This window comes from Rattus rattus, chromosome 1 (assembly GCF_011064425.1).
Source record: "Rattus rattus isolate New Zealand chromosome 1, Rrattus_CSIRO_v1, whole genome shotgun sequence".
Lineage (NCBI taxonomy): Eukaryota > Metazoa > Chordata > Mammalia > Rodentia > Muridae > Rattus > Rattus rattus.
In genome coordinates, this window is record NC_046154.1 from 65,974,826 (window position 1) to 65,994,904 (window position 20,079).

A 20,079-nucleotide genomic window follows, 5' to 3' on the forward strand; every position below is an offset into this window, starting at 1 on the left:
CTGGATACCCCAGTGTAGGAAGGGATGGTTGGGTAGGGGAACACCCTCACAGAATAAAGTGAAGTTTAGATGGGATAGGAGTTTTATGGACCAGAAACTTGGAAAGAGGATAATATTTCAAATGTAAATGAAAAAATACCCAATAAAAAGTCCATGCAAAAAAAAAAAAAAAAAAGCTTCTGCCAGAACCTGACAAATACAGAGGTGAATGCTAGCAGCAAACCATTGGACTGAGCACCACAGACCACAGTAGAGGAGTTAGGGAAAGGACTGAAGGAGCTGAAGGGGTTTGCATGGCTCCAGCTGCCTATGCACCAGAGGATGACCTTATCTGGCATCATTGGGAGGGGAGGCCCTTGGTCCTGTGAAGGCTCAATGCCCCAGGGTAGGAGAATGCCAAGGCAGTGAGTTGGGAGTTGGTGGGAGGGTAGGGGAGCACCCTCATAGAAGCAGGGGGATGGGAGAGGGGGTTTGTGGAAGGGAAACCAGGAAAGGGGATAGCATTTGAAATGTAAATAAATAAAATATCCAATTTAAAAAAAGAATACTGTTATTGGCAATTATAAACAGATGGCAGGCTTACTCAGTATTATATGCTTATACTTTATGGTTTATAATAGTGATGGAGGATTTATATTAATGTGTGATTAATATCCCATGGCAGCATAATTTCATAAACTAATCCTTTTGAATTAAAGGTGAATTTGCGAACCTGGCCTAACCGCTCTTTTCTTTTATTTAGATCTTATTTTATGTGCATGAGTGTTTTGTCTGTATGTATGTATAGGTACCACATGTGTGCCTACAGATGACTGTGGGCCACCATATGGGTACCTGGAATCAAACCCAGGTCCTCTGTAAGAAGAGCAAGCATGCACAATCACTGAGCCTCTCCCCAGCCCTGAGGGCTGTGTAATTACACAAAGGCATTGTTCTGGTCCTCTCGGTTGCTGATACCCTAGTGTAAGGAACACAACTCCAGCGTCTGCGTGTATGTGTACGTCTGCCGCAGCGTGCAAGAGGACAACCATAGGAGGTGGTTCTCTCCTCCCACCGCCAGTCCTCACGGTTACCATCACCCACTGAGCCCATCGGCCCAAGCAATGTAACGTACAGTGCAAGGAGACTCTACACTTACGGATTCACAGCATCTCAGAGCTATGGGGGATGGGCGCCATTATTGGTTCCTGATAAATGAAGCAAGTAAGATGAAAATCTGCATAGCTTACTTAAAGCAACTAATAAGTAAGGAAGATATGAAAAATCTTTACTGTCAAAAGTCCTCTCAGAGGGACTTTTTAATGGATCCTAAAATGACTTTTTAATAAGCAATTTCTAAAATCACTAATATTCTCTACCTCTCTCGGTGCACGTGTATATAGAAATAGAAGAAAATGAATAGATTTTAGTGATGACAAAATCCTTACTTTTTCAGAACCATTTGGTCACCTACTAAATTCAAAGATTGCATCAGTTATGAAAACACAGGCCAGAATAGTCTGAAAGAACAAGCCATGGAGCTAAAAAGGCGCAAGTATTCAGACTGACTCTTGAAGGGCAATGACAGTGACAGCAGAAGAGGAGGAGCAGGAGCACTTGCCTCAGGTAGAGGTCAACAAATGCATTAAATCCATGTAGAGGGGTCATGAGAAGAAACACAGCGTAAATGGGAGGCCAGCACTAGTTTGAGAACATGTACATGTTACAGCGTTTAGGGTTATGAATAGAACGATATAAAAGAAAGCCAATAATCAAATAGTGTACAAAGAGGTGACCAGAGAGGTTTTATTAAAAAAAAAAAAAAAAAAGTTAAAAGAACAGAGGTAATGAAGACTGACTGCTCCAAATCAGAGTGGTCTCTACACATGGAAGTCACAGACTCTGGAGACATAAGAGATTAAGCACTCCGCATTATGCCGGGGCAATCGACGTGAGAAGAACACCTGAGAATGAGCGAGGAAGACTGGGAAGCTCCAGGGCCACATGAGCCATAGCCACAGCTGCACCATCATCCAGGTCACTTTGGGAAGTTGGTATGAAGCATTACCACTTAAAACTGAAGCAGAGCGAGCTTCCGGCCAACTGTCCACCTTGATAAATTGTGGGCATTGGTCCATGAGCAGTCTGGGGTAAATGTTTCCCCCAAAAGACTCGGAGCTGCCCCATCATTGATGTGGTACAACTGAGTTACTATGAAGTTCTGTAGAATGGAAGGATCCCTTGTCATCATGAAGGCCAAATTCTTCAGCAGAAGAGCAAAGGGGAAGACAAGTATGTCAGGTTGCCTGTAACCGAGTGGCTTGAAGCCACAAAGGAAGGTTCATTAAATATTAACAACACACTTTTCCAAAAACCTTTTCTCCAACAAAGAGCAGCAACTCCTTTCCAGGGAGTTGGCAATCTGATACTTTTGAGTTTTTCTGATTTCTTTTCCTGGTAGAGCTAGTGCAAGAACACAGAGCCTCAGCCACCCTAGATAAGCAGTGCACCACAGAGCCTCACGTACCCTAGAGGTAGGCACTGCATCAGAGCCGCACACATCCTAGAGGCAGGCACTGCACCACAGAGCCTCACCCAACTCTCATCTTTCAGGGAGGACGTTACAGGCACTCCTGCTTCAAACATGACTGTATAACTATCTTAAAAAGGAGCTGACCTACGTCCTCCTCCACCATTCTATCTCCCTCTGTCTGTGAATGGACTAAATATGGCGATACAAAGCAACTTCAAAGAACTTGCTCTCCGGGAATACTCAGAAGATGCATTCCTATGTCACCGATATTTATGAAAAACTCATGCTATAATTTTCTAATACACATCACTGGTGCCAAGGGCTGATTGCAGATAGCCAATACGAGGTAAGAACCATGTCACTGTGTGAGTAGAAATGCTTATGCCAAGTCTCCTTCTTAAAATAATTCAATTCGTTACTGCAGCCCAAATTTGTGATCCTTAGCAGGGAATAACTTAGCTCTGTTTCTAAAACCTTAAACCTTTAACCAAAACACAGCAGCAAGTGTACCTGGCAGAAGGAATCAGGTTGAGTATCCCATTGAGAACATAGCTGAACTCTGCGTGACCCTGAGCAACAAGTGCCACCAGTCCCTCGCTGCAGGCTGTTCGGACCACCACATTGTCACTGCAGCTCTTCTCCCACAGCAAGTTCAAGGCAGCCGTCTGAAAGCAAACCAGTGATTAAGACACACTTAGGATGAGGAGAAGCATGCACGCAAGCACGACCATTCGTCAACATGGAATTGGCTCACAGTGGTCTAGCTTCTGCACCAAGGAGGATGCCGCTGTCACTTTGCTCCTACAGGGAACTAAAATCCAAGACAGGGGAGAGATTTGTTTGGATGTAGAGTCTCTCTCCCTGGTGTCTGCCTGTACAATAAGGCTGGCTGTAGGCAGAAGTACAAGCCGAATCCAAGCATGACAGCACAGTGAGGACTTGGCTCCATGATCTGTTAAACTGCAAGATTTGACTGGCCCCCAACGGTTTCTGCTGGTCAATCAGTTCACTACGCTCAACTCCAAATACTGTCTATGCCTGAAGCGTCTATGGCAATGGCATTTCCAAAGTGTTCCCGCTCTTCTTCTACCTTTGCACCTCAGCTCCAACCACACTTGTGCTGAAACCTCTCAACTCAAATGTGGGCCATGACAGTCTGAGCCATGCAGGACAGAGGACTAGCAACTGCCCATTGATATGCCTAGCAATGTATCCAAAATGAATTGTTTTGACAAGAAAAATGCCATTTTCCCTCACTCTAAGAATCTACATCTATTAATAAAAACATACCGGATGGGAACGCAAGTCAAGGGCAATTCAGATTTTGAAAACAGAACTGCTCAGCTTTATAACTGTCTCAGAATGCATAGACCCCTCAGAAAGATCCACTAATAAATAATAAAACCATATTTAAATGTATTTTGGGTTAAATCTATTGAGGTTTACATCCTTTTTGTTTTTTTTTTTATTGATTTTCTTAATTTATATTTCAAATGTTATTCCCTTTCCCAGTTTCCTGTAAATAAGGCCCCTATCCTATCCCCTCCCCTTCTTCTATAAGGGTGTTCCCCTTCCCCAACCACCCCCCTTCCTGTCTCCCCACCCTGACATTCCCCTATACTGGGGGTCCAGCCTTGGCAGGACCACGGGCTTCTTCTCCCATTGGTGCCCAACAAGGCCATCCTGTGCTACATATGCAGTTGGAGCCATGGGTCTGTCCAGGTGTACTCTTTGGATGGTGTTTTAGTCCCTGGGAGCTCTGGTTGGTTGGCATTGTTGTTCTTATAGGGTTGCAAACTCCTTCAGCTCTTTCAATCCTTTCTCTAACTCCTAGTCATGGTAACAAAAGCATAGAACCCTAGGAAGGATGAGGTAAGGGTACAAGAGTCCTTGGCTACATAGCAAACTCAAGGTTAGCCTAAACTACAAACAATCCTGTTACTTGAAATAATAACAAGAGGAGATGGACCAGTGGCTAAGGGCATGTACTCTTGCTCCTCCAGAGGGCTCAAGTTCGATTGCCAGAAAGCACCACTAGGTATCTATAACTAGCTTAACCAGAACGTGCACATACTTACACACGATTCAAATAACAACAAAATCAATGGTGATGAAATCATAATGAAGCTGGGTTTTTTATTTTGATGCAGTTTAATAGTGATATGATTCAGGGCTGTGGAGACGGTTCAGTGGGCAAGAAGACTTGTATCAGAAGCATGAGTGACTGTAACCTCAGCACAGCAGGAGACTGGCACACTGCTGCTGGCCAGCCTCTAATCAAACTGAAACCAAAGCTCCAGGCTCACTGAGAGATCCTGCCTCGAGGGAGAAAGGCTGAGAGTGACAGAACATAGGATAGGACAGCCGACTTCCTCCTATAACCTTCACACTCACATGCAAGTGGGCACACCAGTACACACACTTGTACAGACAACACACATATACCCCACATACCACACACATACATTGTGCATACAACACATATACCCATACACACACATACATATGCACACAACACCACATCACACATACCATACTCCCACACACAAACTACACCAACCACACTACATACACATTATGTACCACATACAACACACACCAACCACATCACACACACACCATACCACTTACACATATCATATACCTATACCACACACCACATACATACCATAAACCACACACACACACACACACACACACACAAAACCATATACCAACCATGCACAAACATACCACACCACACTGCATACCATATCACACACCAAATACAAACACACCACAAAACCATATACCACATACATACTACATGTCACACATATATACATAACACACACCATACACACGTGCACCACGCCACATCACATACCACATTATACATCACATATACCACACACATACATACACACCACAGATATACTTACCATAGCACACACCATACACGTATGTCACACTTCTCATAATACATCATACACCATATATACATACCACACCACAGACCACATATAAACACAGCCCACACACACATCACACCAGATCACACACCATACATATATGCCATATCACACACTAAGCACATATATACCGCATCATATTACATCATACACACACACATCAAACATACACACTGCACCACACACCATACACATACAAACTACACATCACACTACACATAAACATACATACCACATACTACACACCACACAATATCACATCATGCCACACATAAACACAACCACAGCTGCCACCACCACCATTGCCACCGCCACCGATACTGCCACACACCACACACTGCCACACTAAATTAAAAAGAAGAAAGAACTCTACAATTCAAGGGAAACTCAGGGTCTCCAGCCCCCACTGAAGTGAACAGCACTGTGCTTTACTCCCTGTAGCTGCTGAACACCTCTGCAGTCTTAAGACCGGCTGTTAAAGGACAACAGAGTTAAAAGTCAGTACTGTAGAAAAGAAATATTTATATTGTTTCCTCTTTTTTGTCTTCACAATAGCCCAGGGTCCTAAATGCCATCATTCCACTACCAAGCCAGAAAAATAAGATAAATGAATGAATAGCTCACCTAAGACGGTCCTGCCCTGGTGGAGGAGGCATTCATTTATTAGTGGAAGAGGAAGCATTTAGTTAAACGGATTTAGCATTCAATAAACCCCAGCAATTTAAGTAAGATCACTAGGTCTTCTCAGAGTACATAATGTGATTACAGGCAGGATTGGGATCGGGCTTCCCAGGAAACCTGATTTACATGACTATTACCAACAAGAGATGAATGCCAAGTAGTGAAGTACACCCTACACTTACTTCCACATATCAACAGGTACTGTAAAGATAGATTTCGGAGAGTGGCTGATCAGAAAGAATGTGAGGTGCATCAATATGGCTCAGTCAACAAAGGTGTCTGCGGTCTAACCTGACAAACCGAGTTCAAATCCTAAGATTTACACGGTGAAAGAAGAAAACAAGACTGTCACAATCTGTCCCCTCTCACACACCAAAGCACACCGAGCCACATCTGCATGCACAAATACACACATATGTACTCATCTGTAACGAAGAGAAGGTAAGGAAAAGGAAATTGATTTGTTTTTGTTGAGGGAGAGAAACTTATTTCTGCAGTTTACACACAGGCACCTTTGCTTAGCAATTTCCTATCTAACAAGTCAAAATATACAGTACCAACTGGTCAAACCCCAACTGGTTTGTTTCAGCTCCGAGGCACTGCTTTGAATCTGGGTACGTACCTGCTCTGTGTGGGGAAGGGAAGCTTTCTGCCAACTGTCAACACAGAGCCTTTCCAACTTAGAACTCACACTCAGGCTGAGATGAGGTGTGAGAAATCTCTAACACCCAAATGCAGCCCACCACTGTGTCCACTGTCTCTCTTGCTAAAAACATTCCCTCAGGGGGACTCTGTCACCTTCTCAGCATGCCCCCTCATGCCCTCCCTCGGCTTCCACTGATAGCGATTGGACACCCTCCACCTCCTACAGGGCTCCTCCTAGAGTTAGTCACGAATGGTCCATCAAGAGAAATCAGAGTACAAACAAGAAGTGACGCAGACTCCATGAAGGGGCAGTGACGACTGCTTTCCTCACCTAGCTTGCTCAGTCTGCTTTCTTTTACAACCCGGGACCACCTCCTCAGAAGTGGCACTCCCACAGCAAGCTAAGCTCTCCACATCAACTATGCGTCAGGAAATGTCCCAGAGAATTGTCCACAGGCAAATCTAACGGTGCATTTTCTCAGTTGAGGCTCCCTACTCTCTAGATGATCCTGGCTTGTTTCTGTTTGACACAGCTGTACACACACACACACACACACACACACACACACACACACACACACACGACAAAGTTAAACACAGACCTGGTTTGTGGACTGGTGTATCTTTTCTGAAGCGCCATGTTCTTTTAAGACAGCAGCAATAAGATGACCTACAGCCTAAGAAACAAACAAAATTAATGAACAGATTCAGAGAAGTTCTTTCCAAAGAGTGCACTGAAAATGAACCAATATCCCACTCATTCTCATGCATGAGCGAGCCAGGTTGTCATCCACTAAAACAAAGGTCCCTTTGCTGTGTGCAATGCAGAAAGCACTGACTGAGGCACTAAACACATGTAACCAAATCCTCGGGACAATCCTCAAGGTAGGCAATTATTCCCAGATCAGCCATAAACAAACCACACTTTATAGATGCTAACATCATCAACCTTCAGTTCAAATTCTGATCACCCAATTACATAATCCATTAAAACACAAGACAATCTTTAAAACCTCCTTTGAATCTAACTCCACCCTGTCATGTTTCATGGTGTACTTAGTAAAAACGGAGAAAACACTCACCCTCATTTTATGGACACAGTCAGTACAGACCTGAAAAGTACCTCTTCCTTCCTCCACCCTGTCCTCCTCCAGACCCTACTATTTTCATTATTTTCTAATGTTTTTACATTCATTTGCATATGTGTACATGTGTGTGTATATGTGTGTGTATGCATATGTGTCCATGTGCGTGTATATGTGTATGTATGTATGTGTCCATGTGCGTGTATATGTGTATGTATGTATATGTGTCCATGTGCGTGTATATGTGTATGTATATGTGTACGTGTGCGTGTATATGTGTATGTATGTATATGTGTACATGTGCGTGTATATGTGTATGTATATGTGTACATGTGCCACAGCCCACACGAGGAGGGCAGAAGACAACATGGAGGACTCAATTCTCTCCTTTCACCATGTGGGCCCAGAGATGCAAACTCAGGTCATTCTCAGGCTTAGTGCAAAGTGCTTTTACCACTATGTTAATTTATTTATCCCTTTTTCATAGGTTTTGGGTCTTAACTTTTCAGTCACACAAATCTCTAAAAATTTCCCACACCCTGCTTCAGTCAAAGAGCATAAAATGAAAATCAGACTCTAGGAGAGTTGATTACACAACTATGTAAACTCCTCTGTCGCAGTGCCGGGCCCTGTTCTCCAGGCCTAACCAAAGCTGCTGACTGATGGGAAATTGGCTGGCAACAATGGTAACTATTTTGTACGCAGCTAGGGAAATTTCCACTACTACAACTGTACATCCTGCACTTGGGACCACTTACAGTAGTGCTGAAAACAGCTGTCAGTTTTGGAAAGTCTCTAGAAAAGCTCAAAGAACTACATAGCACCCACCCCCTTTGTGCACATGTGCATGTGGATTTCAAATGTTCTGATGATCAAATGATTTAAGACCTCAAGGCTTGAATTTTGAGAAATAAATCACTCACATAAAGGCAAACTGTAATTCAATTTGCTGTCTCTTATCTTCTAGCGAAAGGATAAGAAAGCTGAGGACCAATGAGAAGCCTGAGTTTCTATTTCCTAAACTATACTGTACGTGCCATTGAGTATCTGGCCATCAGCTGAAAGGATGCAACATTACTCATTACCAAGGAATAAGAGGGGCTGCCAATTAATCTACGATAAGCACTGCTACCTACCTGCAATTTGAATTTTTGATTTAGATTGACCAGAGAACTCTTCTAGAGTCACTTAGAAGATAATGGACAAGTTCATAAATGTGCACCCACTGTAGCTCAGCTGCTGTCACCAGCTGCTGGACACCATTAATTTCCAAAATGCAAAAGGGCTGAGCGTCAATCAATGGGATGTGGGTCTATCTCAACGCAGTGGTTAAGAAAGAACAGCTGTGTATGACTAATAAGGATGGGGCACACTTATAAGAACCTAAGAACCAACATGAAATGCAACAGACACTCACAAAAAGCCACTGCCCAAGTTTTAAAACAGGACTAAAAGAAAATAAACTTCACGTTACAGGTCTCCCCACTTAGCAGTGTTTCATTCATCTTTGAAAAACATCAGAGATACCAGCCTAACTATCCTGAGATACCTACACATCTGATCCATTATACTACCTTGCTACTTCATGTCCATAACCAAATTGAAATAGACGATCTACAATGACCGATACATATACACATTTTTCTTTATTTAACTGTAATACATGTCAGCATTTCCTTTTTATTTATGCTAATGAAGGTTATGCGGGTACATGGAAACTGTGAACAGTATCTTCCTCATCTTCTTCTTCAGGGGAAGGGCCTCTGTTTCACAGAGCAGGATATGACTTCAACCCAGCCAGGTAGAAGGGAATCTTGCATAAGGAGTGTTCTACTCCTCATGGAAGGGTTCCCCACTTCCCAGCTAAGTCAATTTCCACAGCAGGTGTCTTCAATGCTGTCCGGGTTAAGCCTTCAGACTGGCTTTTGCTGGCTGTCAGCTTTACTTGTAGAAAGAGACATAAGTTTGTGTGGTACCAAGATTTACTAGAATGTTTCTACTTAGCTAACTGTAGAAACCATCACTGGTTTAACCACTTGTCTTAATTATTGAAAAGCTCTGTAAATTAAATTATCCCAATTTCCCATCTCAGCAGGTACATATTACATTAATCCAGAATGCTTTAATTATTAAATATCATTATTCTGAAATCCAGTATTCTTAATAGCTGTAGAGAGGTAAAATATATCATTTAAAACATTAATCTTTCATACTCTGTGGAGACATATAAGAAGCCATCTACCTCTGTTCCCAATTATTAAACATAGGGAAAAAGAATAACCGTATTCAAAATCTACTAATCAAGATTATTTCTAGGGGGAAAACATATATAATAGAGGCTGAAATTGAACAATTTAAATATTAGTTTTTCTAATTCAAGTATATTTACTAGTCATATAAATGTTGCTTACTAAAATAAGTCATGAGTTAAAGAAAACATTTCATGTGAAAATACAAAGTTCAGTTTATGGTCCATCAAAAGTGTCCATTTGATACCATGAAGCAAAAATAAATAAAAATTACCTGGGACTGGATAAGGGAATTCGGAAAATCAAACCTTTTCTTGATATCATCTGACATATTTGCTTCTCTCACAGCTATACACACAGTTCCTGTAATCAAAACAAGAGATTTATTAACCCTCTAATTGCCTTGGAGTTCAAACCAGTTATTCCTCAAATAGTATAAAAGTAAAGTTAAAAGACAGCAATGGAAATAAAACAGGAAGCCTGCAGATAGTTCTTAGCATAACCTTTGCTGTTAACCACTCAACACTCAAAAATACCATAGATAAACAAACTAAAAGTGCCCAGCAGCTCAGTGTTTTCCCACAAGCTAATCCTGAAACAGACGAATTCATATAACAGAACCTTTAAAAAAACAAATTACTTTAATCCCAAAGCTCAGCCACATACTTAAAACAAAAGTTAGTCCTTTCATGAATCAAAACTTACAAGAGAGGGCTAAAAAAAGGGCTCAGCGATTAAGAGCACGCACTTCCCATGCAAAAAAAAAAAAAAAAAAACCGAGGTTCAACTCCCAGCACCCACGTGGCAACTCACAGCATCGGGGCACCTGCGTGCACGCACATGGTACACGTACACTTGGGCATTCCCAAACACATATAAGATAAAATATAAATAAGCTTTTTTTAAGAAGGGAGAGTCAAAGTGTGACAAGACTGTTTAACTTACAGCTCCTTTTGATACCGGCTTTGATCTCAGCAAGAATGCAACTGCAGCTGAACTACAGGAAGTTCAGCTATGGCCTCAAACCCTGCACATCCAAATAAACTACTTGTCTGTTGTAAGAACAAACGAGGAATCAGCACCAGGGTTTTTTGTTTACACCAAACTCTCAATCCTACTGCTCTCACAAAGAGGAGGGAGACAGAGAAGAGGATGCGCAGAATAGAAGGATTTCCTTAGGGGCCCAATTTATCCAACAGCCATGCAGAACTCATCCCATAGAATTATATTCCTTGAAATCCAGATGCTTAAATCTCATGTTCATTATAGCACAGTGTAAAAACTGTCCACACACAAGATGCTCTGCTTTGAATATGGCTCAAATATGTACCCCCCAAGGATTCATGCTTTAGAATTTACCCTCAGTTGTAGACTCTTCAGAGGGTGAAAGGTGAGCTGAAATAAGGGGTTTGGAGGTGTGGCCTTTAAGGGGTGATTAGGGTTAATAAAGTCATAGGGCATGCCGAGCTTCACTGAATAGTAGATTTATAAGGAGAAAGGCAGACAGTGGTGGTGCACACCCTAATCCCAGCACTCAGGAGGCAGAGCCAGGCTTATCTGTGAGTTTGAGGCCAGACTGGACTACAGATCAAGTTCCAAGCCAGAAGAAACCTTGTCTTAAAGCAAAAAAGAGGAGGGGGGGGGGAAGGAGGAGGAGGAGACGACTCAGAAATGACTCAAACACATTCCTTGTTTGTTTCTTGTTCCTTGCCATATGACTCATGAGAGGCTTCAGAACTCTGCCAGCAAACTACAGTTAAATCCCTTAGTCTTAGACACTTCATTACAGTAATGCAGAGTAATAGTTACATCATGAAATACACACACACACACACACACACACACACACACACACACACACACAATGTAATGAAGCTGCAGCATCTTTAACTACTTTCTTCACTTCTTCAAAGTTAAATTCCCCGAGAGTACTGCACAGCTCTTTGATTCAACACCTATGTCCAACTTTACCCCCTTAAATCTGACAATTCACAATTTGCTCTAAGATTGCAAACTCCTCCCCCACCTAAATGTACTCATGACCTTAAGCAAATCACTATTTCTTCAGTTTCCCAATTGTGTCAATTGCAACTTTCTTGATTTTTTTTTAAATTCCACAACATATCATAACAGAATACCTAAAGCCAAATCCTTAGGGAACCCAGAAAAGGGAGATGGGGCGATGGGACTGGGGTTGGTCTGTGAACCCCACTCACATCTTGGGATTCATTCACTTGTTTAGACATATTTAAGTGCTACCATATATCTATGCAGTATTCTAGGTGCCTAGGCTACAAAATAAATAAAACAGATCAATGTATCTACTGACATGGAACCTCAACTCTTGCAAGAAAATGTAGGTTGGGTATGGTAGTGGGTGCCTTTAATACCAGCCCTTGGAGGCAGAGGTAGACAGGTCCCTGTGAGACCAGCTGGGTCTACATCACGGGTTCAATGCCAGACAGGGCCTACATAATGACCCTAGAGCTTCACTGGCCAATGAGCAGGAACACCAGGAGACCCTGCATTACCAAGTGGAAGGCGCTGAAGATGTTAGTATATGCCTTTAGTCCCAACACTCAGAAAGCAGAGGCAGGAGGATCTCTGGTAGTTCAAAGCCACCTATGAGTTCCAGAGGCAGCAGACCTCAGCTGTCAAAACAAGCCTACTCTTTCTCTCAGAAGAGCTGTTAACCAAGCAGTGTGCCTCCCTGTCTCCTCTCAGTTTGCCTCACCACCACTCTCTAAACTCAGTTACAGCGCACTGGGTTTCTAGCCCCTAGCCCCATATTTACTCTTCTCCTAGGAGACTTGCTTCTTCCCTCTGGGCTTTCTCCAGCCCCTGGTCAGTCTTGGGGCTCTCTGAGCTGGAGTGCGCTCCCTGCATCTCTGTCTGATTGGCTCTCCTCAGTTTTCCTGTGGAGAACTCTAAGGTCTTCAGCTGCCTCACAGATTAAGTGTAAAGGCTTCTGAGCTGTCTGTCAAGTTATCCATTCACCTTCATTTTCACAGCTGTAATCCCAACCCAGGTGAGTTTTCCAAAGTCCCAGGAGCTCACAAGCTGCTCACTCCTAAGGGATTTGATTTGAACTTGTCACCCACACAGACTATCTATCCTTCATGTGCTCCTACTACTTCAGACCTTCTAAATTCCTTTCATAGCACATCTGTGAAACCTTTCTCAACTGGCTACATCTAACACTAATTTCGCTTCTTCTTTATTACTGCCTTTGGTCTGACTCATACCAGCCCAGGTTCATTTACCAGAAATCATTTTCTGTAAAGGGACAGACATTACTCAAATATGCCATTGTCATACAAAGCAACTATAGACAATATTTAAGAAACTATCTAATTTGAAAGAAAGAAAGAAAGAAAGAAAGAAAGAAAGAAAGAAAGAAAGAAAGAAAGAAAGAGGGAGGGAGGGAGGGAGGGAGGGAGGGAGGGAAGGAAGGAAGGAAGGAAGGAAGGAAGGAAGGAAGGAAGGAAGGAAACAAATAATCAAAGGCAGCAGGTATGGCTTAGCCATTAAGAAATGCATCCTGCTTTAACAAAGGACCTAAATTCAGTTTCCAGCACCCAAGTTGGATGACTCAACACTGTCTGTCACTCTAGCTCCAGGGATCCGACATCTTTTTCTAGTCTCTGCACACCCACACATCCCCACACACAGATAGGCACACATACACATAAATAAAAATAAAATCAATCTTAAAAAAGGAAGAAGAAGTTGTGGCTACACTAATACCATCTTATTATAAAAGGCAGGCGTTAAAAGAGCCACAGTTTGCTAACTACTGGTGTGCATAACATGTTTCAATTAACTCACCAATTATCTTGACAGACTGCTGAAATTAAGATCCAAACTTGGCTCCATGCCAAGTGAATTATCTACCTCTTATTGTCTATAGAATGAAAAGGAATCCTTTATTAAAGAAAGCAAAGGTTTTTACATCTATAAAGAAGTTTTTCACATTTTGTTTTATGTACAGGCTGCAAAAGGAAGTAACATGCAATATTCTCAAAGACAGGCAAAGAACTTTAACGTTACTCCTTTAAATAAGAAGTAATATAAAAACACACCTTGGGCAAAAGCATAGCTCTAAAGTAACATGGAATTCAGCAAGAATTTCAACTAATGGGGTCCAGGCCCAGTTTTCTGATGACCTAATATTACTCAGCAGATTTTCTGATGATCTAATATTGCTCAGCAGAAGAGAGACTCGGTGTCCACAGAACCAGATGGCAATCGACATGACAAGTGACTTCTCAAATATCAGCACAAACAGAACCGAAAAAGAAAAATGTGGGCTAAGCACTCAAATGCAGGAGCAGATGAGTTAGGCTAATGGGTCGAAGTTGAGCCACCCCAAAGGAATGACTGCCATTAGCAAGCGGGTCACTGTAAACAAAATGGAGTCTTAGTCAAAATTACCAAAATACAGATGTCGAATCCCTCAGCTTTGAAATTTTTCAGTATGGTGCTATATAGAGAGTAATTAAATTTGTAAATTTATGGTAACTTTGTCTTTTCTAGCAAGATGGCCACGAGGCATTCTGAGAACCACCATCCAAGCTGCACTATGTTTCAATATCAAACTTGATCAGCTAAGGCTACAAACTGCAAACATCTATCATTTGCTGAAGACTTCAAGGTTAACCACAACCACTTGGCTTTGCAAGATATAAAAACGGATTCTCTCAGGGAATTTCAAAAAAAGAAGGCATGTGGTTGCTTCAGCATTGTGTAGCATGTGTCCTTTATATTTAATATTCACTTCCTTTGGGCATTTGATACATTAAAGAAAAAAGAATTATATACTGCTTCCTATCATGACATTCTTCCTAAAAGGAAGTCAGTCACAATATAATCCATAAATCACACACTACAAAGAGTGTCTGATTTTAAAAGATTTATCTCCAATCTGTCATGCTTTTTTTTTGACCATCTAAATCTAACTCAGAAAGAGAATTTTTAATGAGGTCTTTTAACTCTCCATGAATCAAAGGATTTGTTTAATATAAGCAATTATCATATTATCTGCTAAGGTATTCAGCCCTGTACATGTATTTCCAAGAAAATAAATCAATCAGCTGCACCGTAGAATAAAAGAGAAGCACACAGATGAAACACGGAGCCCTCAACCTTCCCTCTCAGCTTCTCCAGGATTAGAAAATACACACCATATATCACATGAAAATACTTCTGTCAAACTTCAAATAAAAGATACAATCTGAAGATAAATGAGAAAAAGCTATCAATTATATTCAAAAAGTGCTATGAAAACCCTGGAAACCCATCAGAGGGAATAGTTAGTTATACTGGGAACTGGGAAAATGGAGGAGCTGTGGGGTCAGAGAATCATAAAGACAGACATATGACCAAGTGTTCATGACTATGAAACCGCTAGGCAGGAAAAATTCAATCTTGGTAGAAATTGAGCTAAACAGAGTACTTTGTTAAAGCTATTTTCCACAAGCAATGTGATCAACAAATTGATAAATTAACCTATCACATTAACCAGACTTTGTTTCACAGACTCAACATCTAGGACTTCTTTTCTAAATGACATTCTATCAGCTCCTGCAATTCTCAGGGCACTTACTTATTAGTTTTCTTCTCACAGGCTTAGCTAGGACATGTGCACCTAGCACCTAGGGTTGTTAAAACCATAAGATATTCCTCTCACCTTTAGGGAGTATGTTCCAACATCCTGATGGAGGCCTGAAACTGAACGCAATACCAAATCCCACATACAAGCACTGTGACACTCTGGTCCCATCTGATGACAGAGATCAGATGGATAAAGAGCAGGTAGAGTATACAGTGGAGTACACTGGAGGATTTATGTGCCAGGCGGGACAGCCTCGGCTGGCTGATTTCACCATGCTGTGCAGAATGGGGGACTGTTTAAAACTTGCATTTATTTTTGGAGTTTTCTATTTAGTATTTTCAGACCACGGCTGACCAAGAGCCGAAAGCACAGCAAGTGAAAGCACAGATTCCAAGAGGGAATGGCTGGACTGGGGCAAGCAGGTTCTCTTTCACTGTGTTTGTTTGGATGAAGAGCTGGTGAACACTATCAATACATTTTAACCGGGGTGTGTGTTTGGTGATAGAGCACTTGTCTAATGTGTATCTGGCCCCCGGTTCCAACCTCATTACTGAATAAAATCATCGAGACAGTCCTAGATGATTGGCTGCCCTTTGAAACTAGAGTGGAGTAGCTGGGAAATCTTACCCTGCTCACCAATATGTGTATCTTCCTGAGACTTCTGCCCAGACCCTAGTACTCCTATTCGTCATTTCTATTCTATTCCCTAAGGGCTGGCAGCAGGCCCTGCTCCGCTCCTAGTACTAAATTCTGATAACTATGCGCCTCAGCTCTCCTTTCAAAACTATAAACTCTCACTGCCATGTACAATCCCAAGTTAACAGGACAAGACATTTCAAAGCCTAAGTATGATTCCTATGGGGAGAAGGCTCATGGAGACCTCGATGGAATGTTTCTACCTTTAAGAGCAAGCTCAACACTGTGCCTTCTAAAGAGAATCTAAAAGTATGTGAGCTAACGAAAGTAAAATGCATATATTTGGAGACAAGGCCCAGGCTGGCCTTGGACTTGCGATGAAGCCAAGGAGGACCTTGATCTTCTGATCCCCCACCTCCTGGCAAGTGCACCGTCATAAATAAGCAGTTGTAGGTGGTGTCAGAGATCAAGCCTAGGGCTTCATGAATGCTACCTAAGTACTCTGTTAACTGAGCTTTATCATCAGCCCTAGAAAATACTTGGTTAGTAACTTCAAACTCAAGGTAAAGCAGAGGACCAAGTAGTGTCGTGGAGCCCTTTACTCAATACAGTAATTAAAGAAGACAGGAACTGTGCTTGATATGGGGGTAGGGATGGGGGGGACAAAATAAAACCACCAGCCATCTCAACCCCTGTACCCTGTGGTATCCTTTGGTACAGCCAGACTGTAATCTGACTAGTTTCATTATTCCCTAGTGCGGGTCTCGTAGGTTAGAGCCTGCGTGATGTGCCACTTCCCACTGGAGCCTGCTCTCTCAACACAACCACATGAAAGATCTGGGAACAATCCGAGTCAAGTTATATCCACGAGGGCAGTAACTTGGGATACTGTTGTAAAAACAACATTGGGGGTAGGCATATGGTACACTCTCTATAACCCGGTTCTTGGGAAGAGGTTAGAAAATGAAGAGTTCAAGGCCAGCCTCCTCTACATAGGGAGTTTGAGGCCTGAGCTAAATCCTAACAAAGAAAGGAAGGGACGTAGTAAGTCCCAGCCACTCCAGAAACTGAAGCCAGAGGACTGAGTTCAGTGCTGCCCACCTTAGGAATAAAAAAGAAGAAAGAAAACTGCTACCCTACTGATGACCACCACCACCACCACCACACTCCCAGAAAAGGTGAAAACAAACTGCGAAAGAGAAATGCACCATGGCAAAGTTCAGGTGAGAAGAGAAATGTTACAAACTTCCAATCAGCATTCATTCCAGTGGACCATCAGTAAGAACTAGTGTGCTACCCAGTCTTAAAGAACATCACCTACACTGACTCCTACAGGCGACTCCTTTGTTGTAACTCCCTAAGTGTATAAGCTACAATCAAAGCTATCTTTACAGTTTAGTTCCTTCTAAGTTATCCCCGCAGATTTTTAAATGGAAATCTAAAATAAGATCAACATCAGGAGATTGGAACTCTTTCTCCCCAGAGAGAACAGATAACTGAAATAAGAAACAAAATCAACTGAATGATGCCTGACCTGGTCCAGTACTTTCTCCAGTCTTGAATGTTAAAGTGCCATATGTGCATGCTTACATGCTAAATGTGTAAGAGGACACAAATGAAAACTGGTCATTTCCTATTCCTACAATCTAAGATCTTATTTATCCAAGGAATAAAAGTTTTACAGGAGCCAATCTAATTCCTCAAAGGAAGCCTTTTTGTTTTTCCCAAGCGGTAAATGGTTTGCTTTAACAAAGAATAATTGTTACTCGGTATAAAACATATTTAAACATTTTTATGCTCACAGAAAAGGATCATTACAACTTGGGAGGTTAAGGCAGGAGGATCCTGAGTTCAAGGTCAGCCCGGGTTACACGGTGAGATCCAGTCTCAAAACCAGCATAGTAATAATAGGAGGCCAGAGAGAGGGCTCAGCAGTTAAGAACGTTTGTTGCTCTTGCAGAAGACTAGAGTTCAGTTCACAGAACTACATCCGGTTCACAACCACCTGTAACTCCAGCTCCAGGGAATCTGATACTCTCTGCTGGCCTATGCAAGCACCTGTACACACTGCACAGACAGACAGACAGACAGACAGACAGACAGACAGACACACACACACACACACACGACATTTATAAGTAGTTATTCAAATATCAATGTAGTTTATATGGCTTACTTCCCACAAAGACCTGAGGCAAATATTCATTATGGGGGCTGGGGGTGGGGGGCTGTAGATTTAAAGGCTGATGAGATGGCTCAGCAGTGAAGAGTACATACTGCTCTTGCAGAGGACCTAAGTTCGATTCCCAATATCCACATCCTATATCTTACAACCTCACAGAATTCCAGATAAGGGTGGATTCCTACACTCAAGCAGGCATTCACACACAGAGACATAGACACTGTACATACTTAAAAGTAAGAAAAAAAACCTGATCAAAAAGGCAGTAACCTTCCTGAGGTATGGTAATAAATGTAATAAGAGGCAAGTAAAGTCCAACCCAACCACCAGTCTGGTTTTAATATGCACATTAAAATGCCTAGAAACTAAATGTGGGTGAAGGTTTGGGGGAAGTGATCATTTGCATTTTCTATTTTTTCCACAAAAAAAAAATTTGTGGTGTTGGGGGGAGGGTGTTGATTGTTTGCTTAGAGAGTTTTACTGTTTCTGAGTCTAGCTTGGAATTTCTGAACTCAAGAGATTCTCCTGTCTCAGCATCCAGAGTAGGTGAAACCATGAACCTGTATCAGTACTCCCAGAAGTACAAATACAAAAATCTTCATTCTGATCTTAACATTTTCTTTAGAAATAAGGAATATAGCTGGGCATAGTGAAGCACGCTTTTAATCTGACAACTCAAGAGGCAAAGAAAGGCAGATCTCTGTGAGTTCAAGGCCAGCCTGGTCTATACAGTGAGTTCTAGGACAGAAAGAGCTATATAGTGAGACCTTGTTTTGAAGGGGGGTGAGGGGAAAGAATACAGACATGGTGGTCCATAGCTGTAAGCCCTTAGTTACACTTAGTAAGCACTTAGGAGATAGAGGTCATCCTCAGCAACATGGGTTACAAGAAACCCAGTCTCAAAAACAAACAAAAGGCAAACCTGATGTCACACCCAGGTGACCACAGCACTCAGGAGGCAGAGGCAGATGAATCTCTCTGAGTTTGAGGTCGGCCTGGACTACTAAGTGAGCTCCAGGATAGACAACACAACATACTGAGACCCTGACTTGGAGAAAGATGGGTGAATGAAAAGAAATGCACGGGGAAGAATGATGCTCTGATAGAATCACTTCAAGTGTTGAAATCTATCATTAAAGGATTCATAAAGTGTGGGCAGCAAAAACCAAGAGAAAAATTAATGATGGAAGATTTTACTCACTGTATCTACCTATGCTTATGCACAAGTAATATTGAAAACGGGCCAGTCTAATTTTACCAAATAGATTTAATTGGCTTTAAGACCATTTGAAAACATTTAATTTTCAAAGAGAAACACAACCAGCATATTTTTTCAGTCTCTTGATTATTCCTCACATCAAAATAAGGCCTGAATCCTGTAGACCAATTACCAGCTTAATGGCAATATTTTTCTTGATTGCTACAAAGTGACCAATCAACCTCATTTGTCATTTCTCATAAAATTAAATTACTAAATCATGCCGAACAGAAAAGTTATAGCTTAGTGGTTTTAACTGGCATCCT

The 20,079-nt window shown here is 41.9% G+C and overlaps 1 protein-coding gene across 1 annotated transcript in view; it reads right to left on the reverse strand.

Annotated features, from left to right (window-relative positions):
* Focad (focadhesin) overlaps positions 1-20,079 on the reverse strand; it is a 295,998-nt gene that overhangs the window by 258,056 nt on the left and 17,863 nt on the right. Inside the window, exons 2-4 of the mRNA XM_032902159.1 lie at positions 10,398-10,486; positions 7,392-7,466; positions 3,023-3,177 (exon numbers count right to left, since the gene is read on the reverse strand). Of these exons, the coding sequence (XP_032758050.1) occupies positions 3,023-3,177; positions 7,392-7,466; positions 10,398-10,454 (287 nt within the window). The 5' untranslated portion in view covers positions 10,455-10,486. The remainder of the gene's footprint in view (positions 1-3,022; positions 3,178-7,391; positions 7,467-10,397; positions 10,487-20,079) is intronic.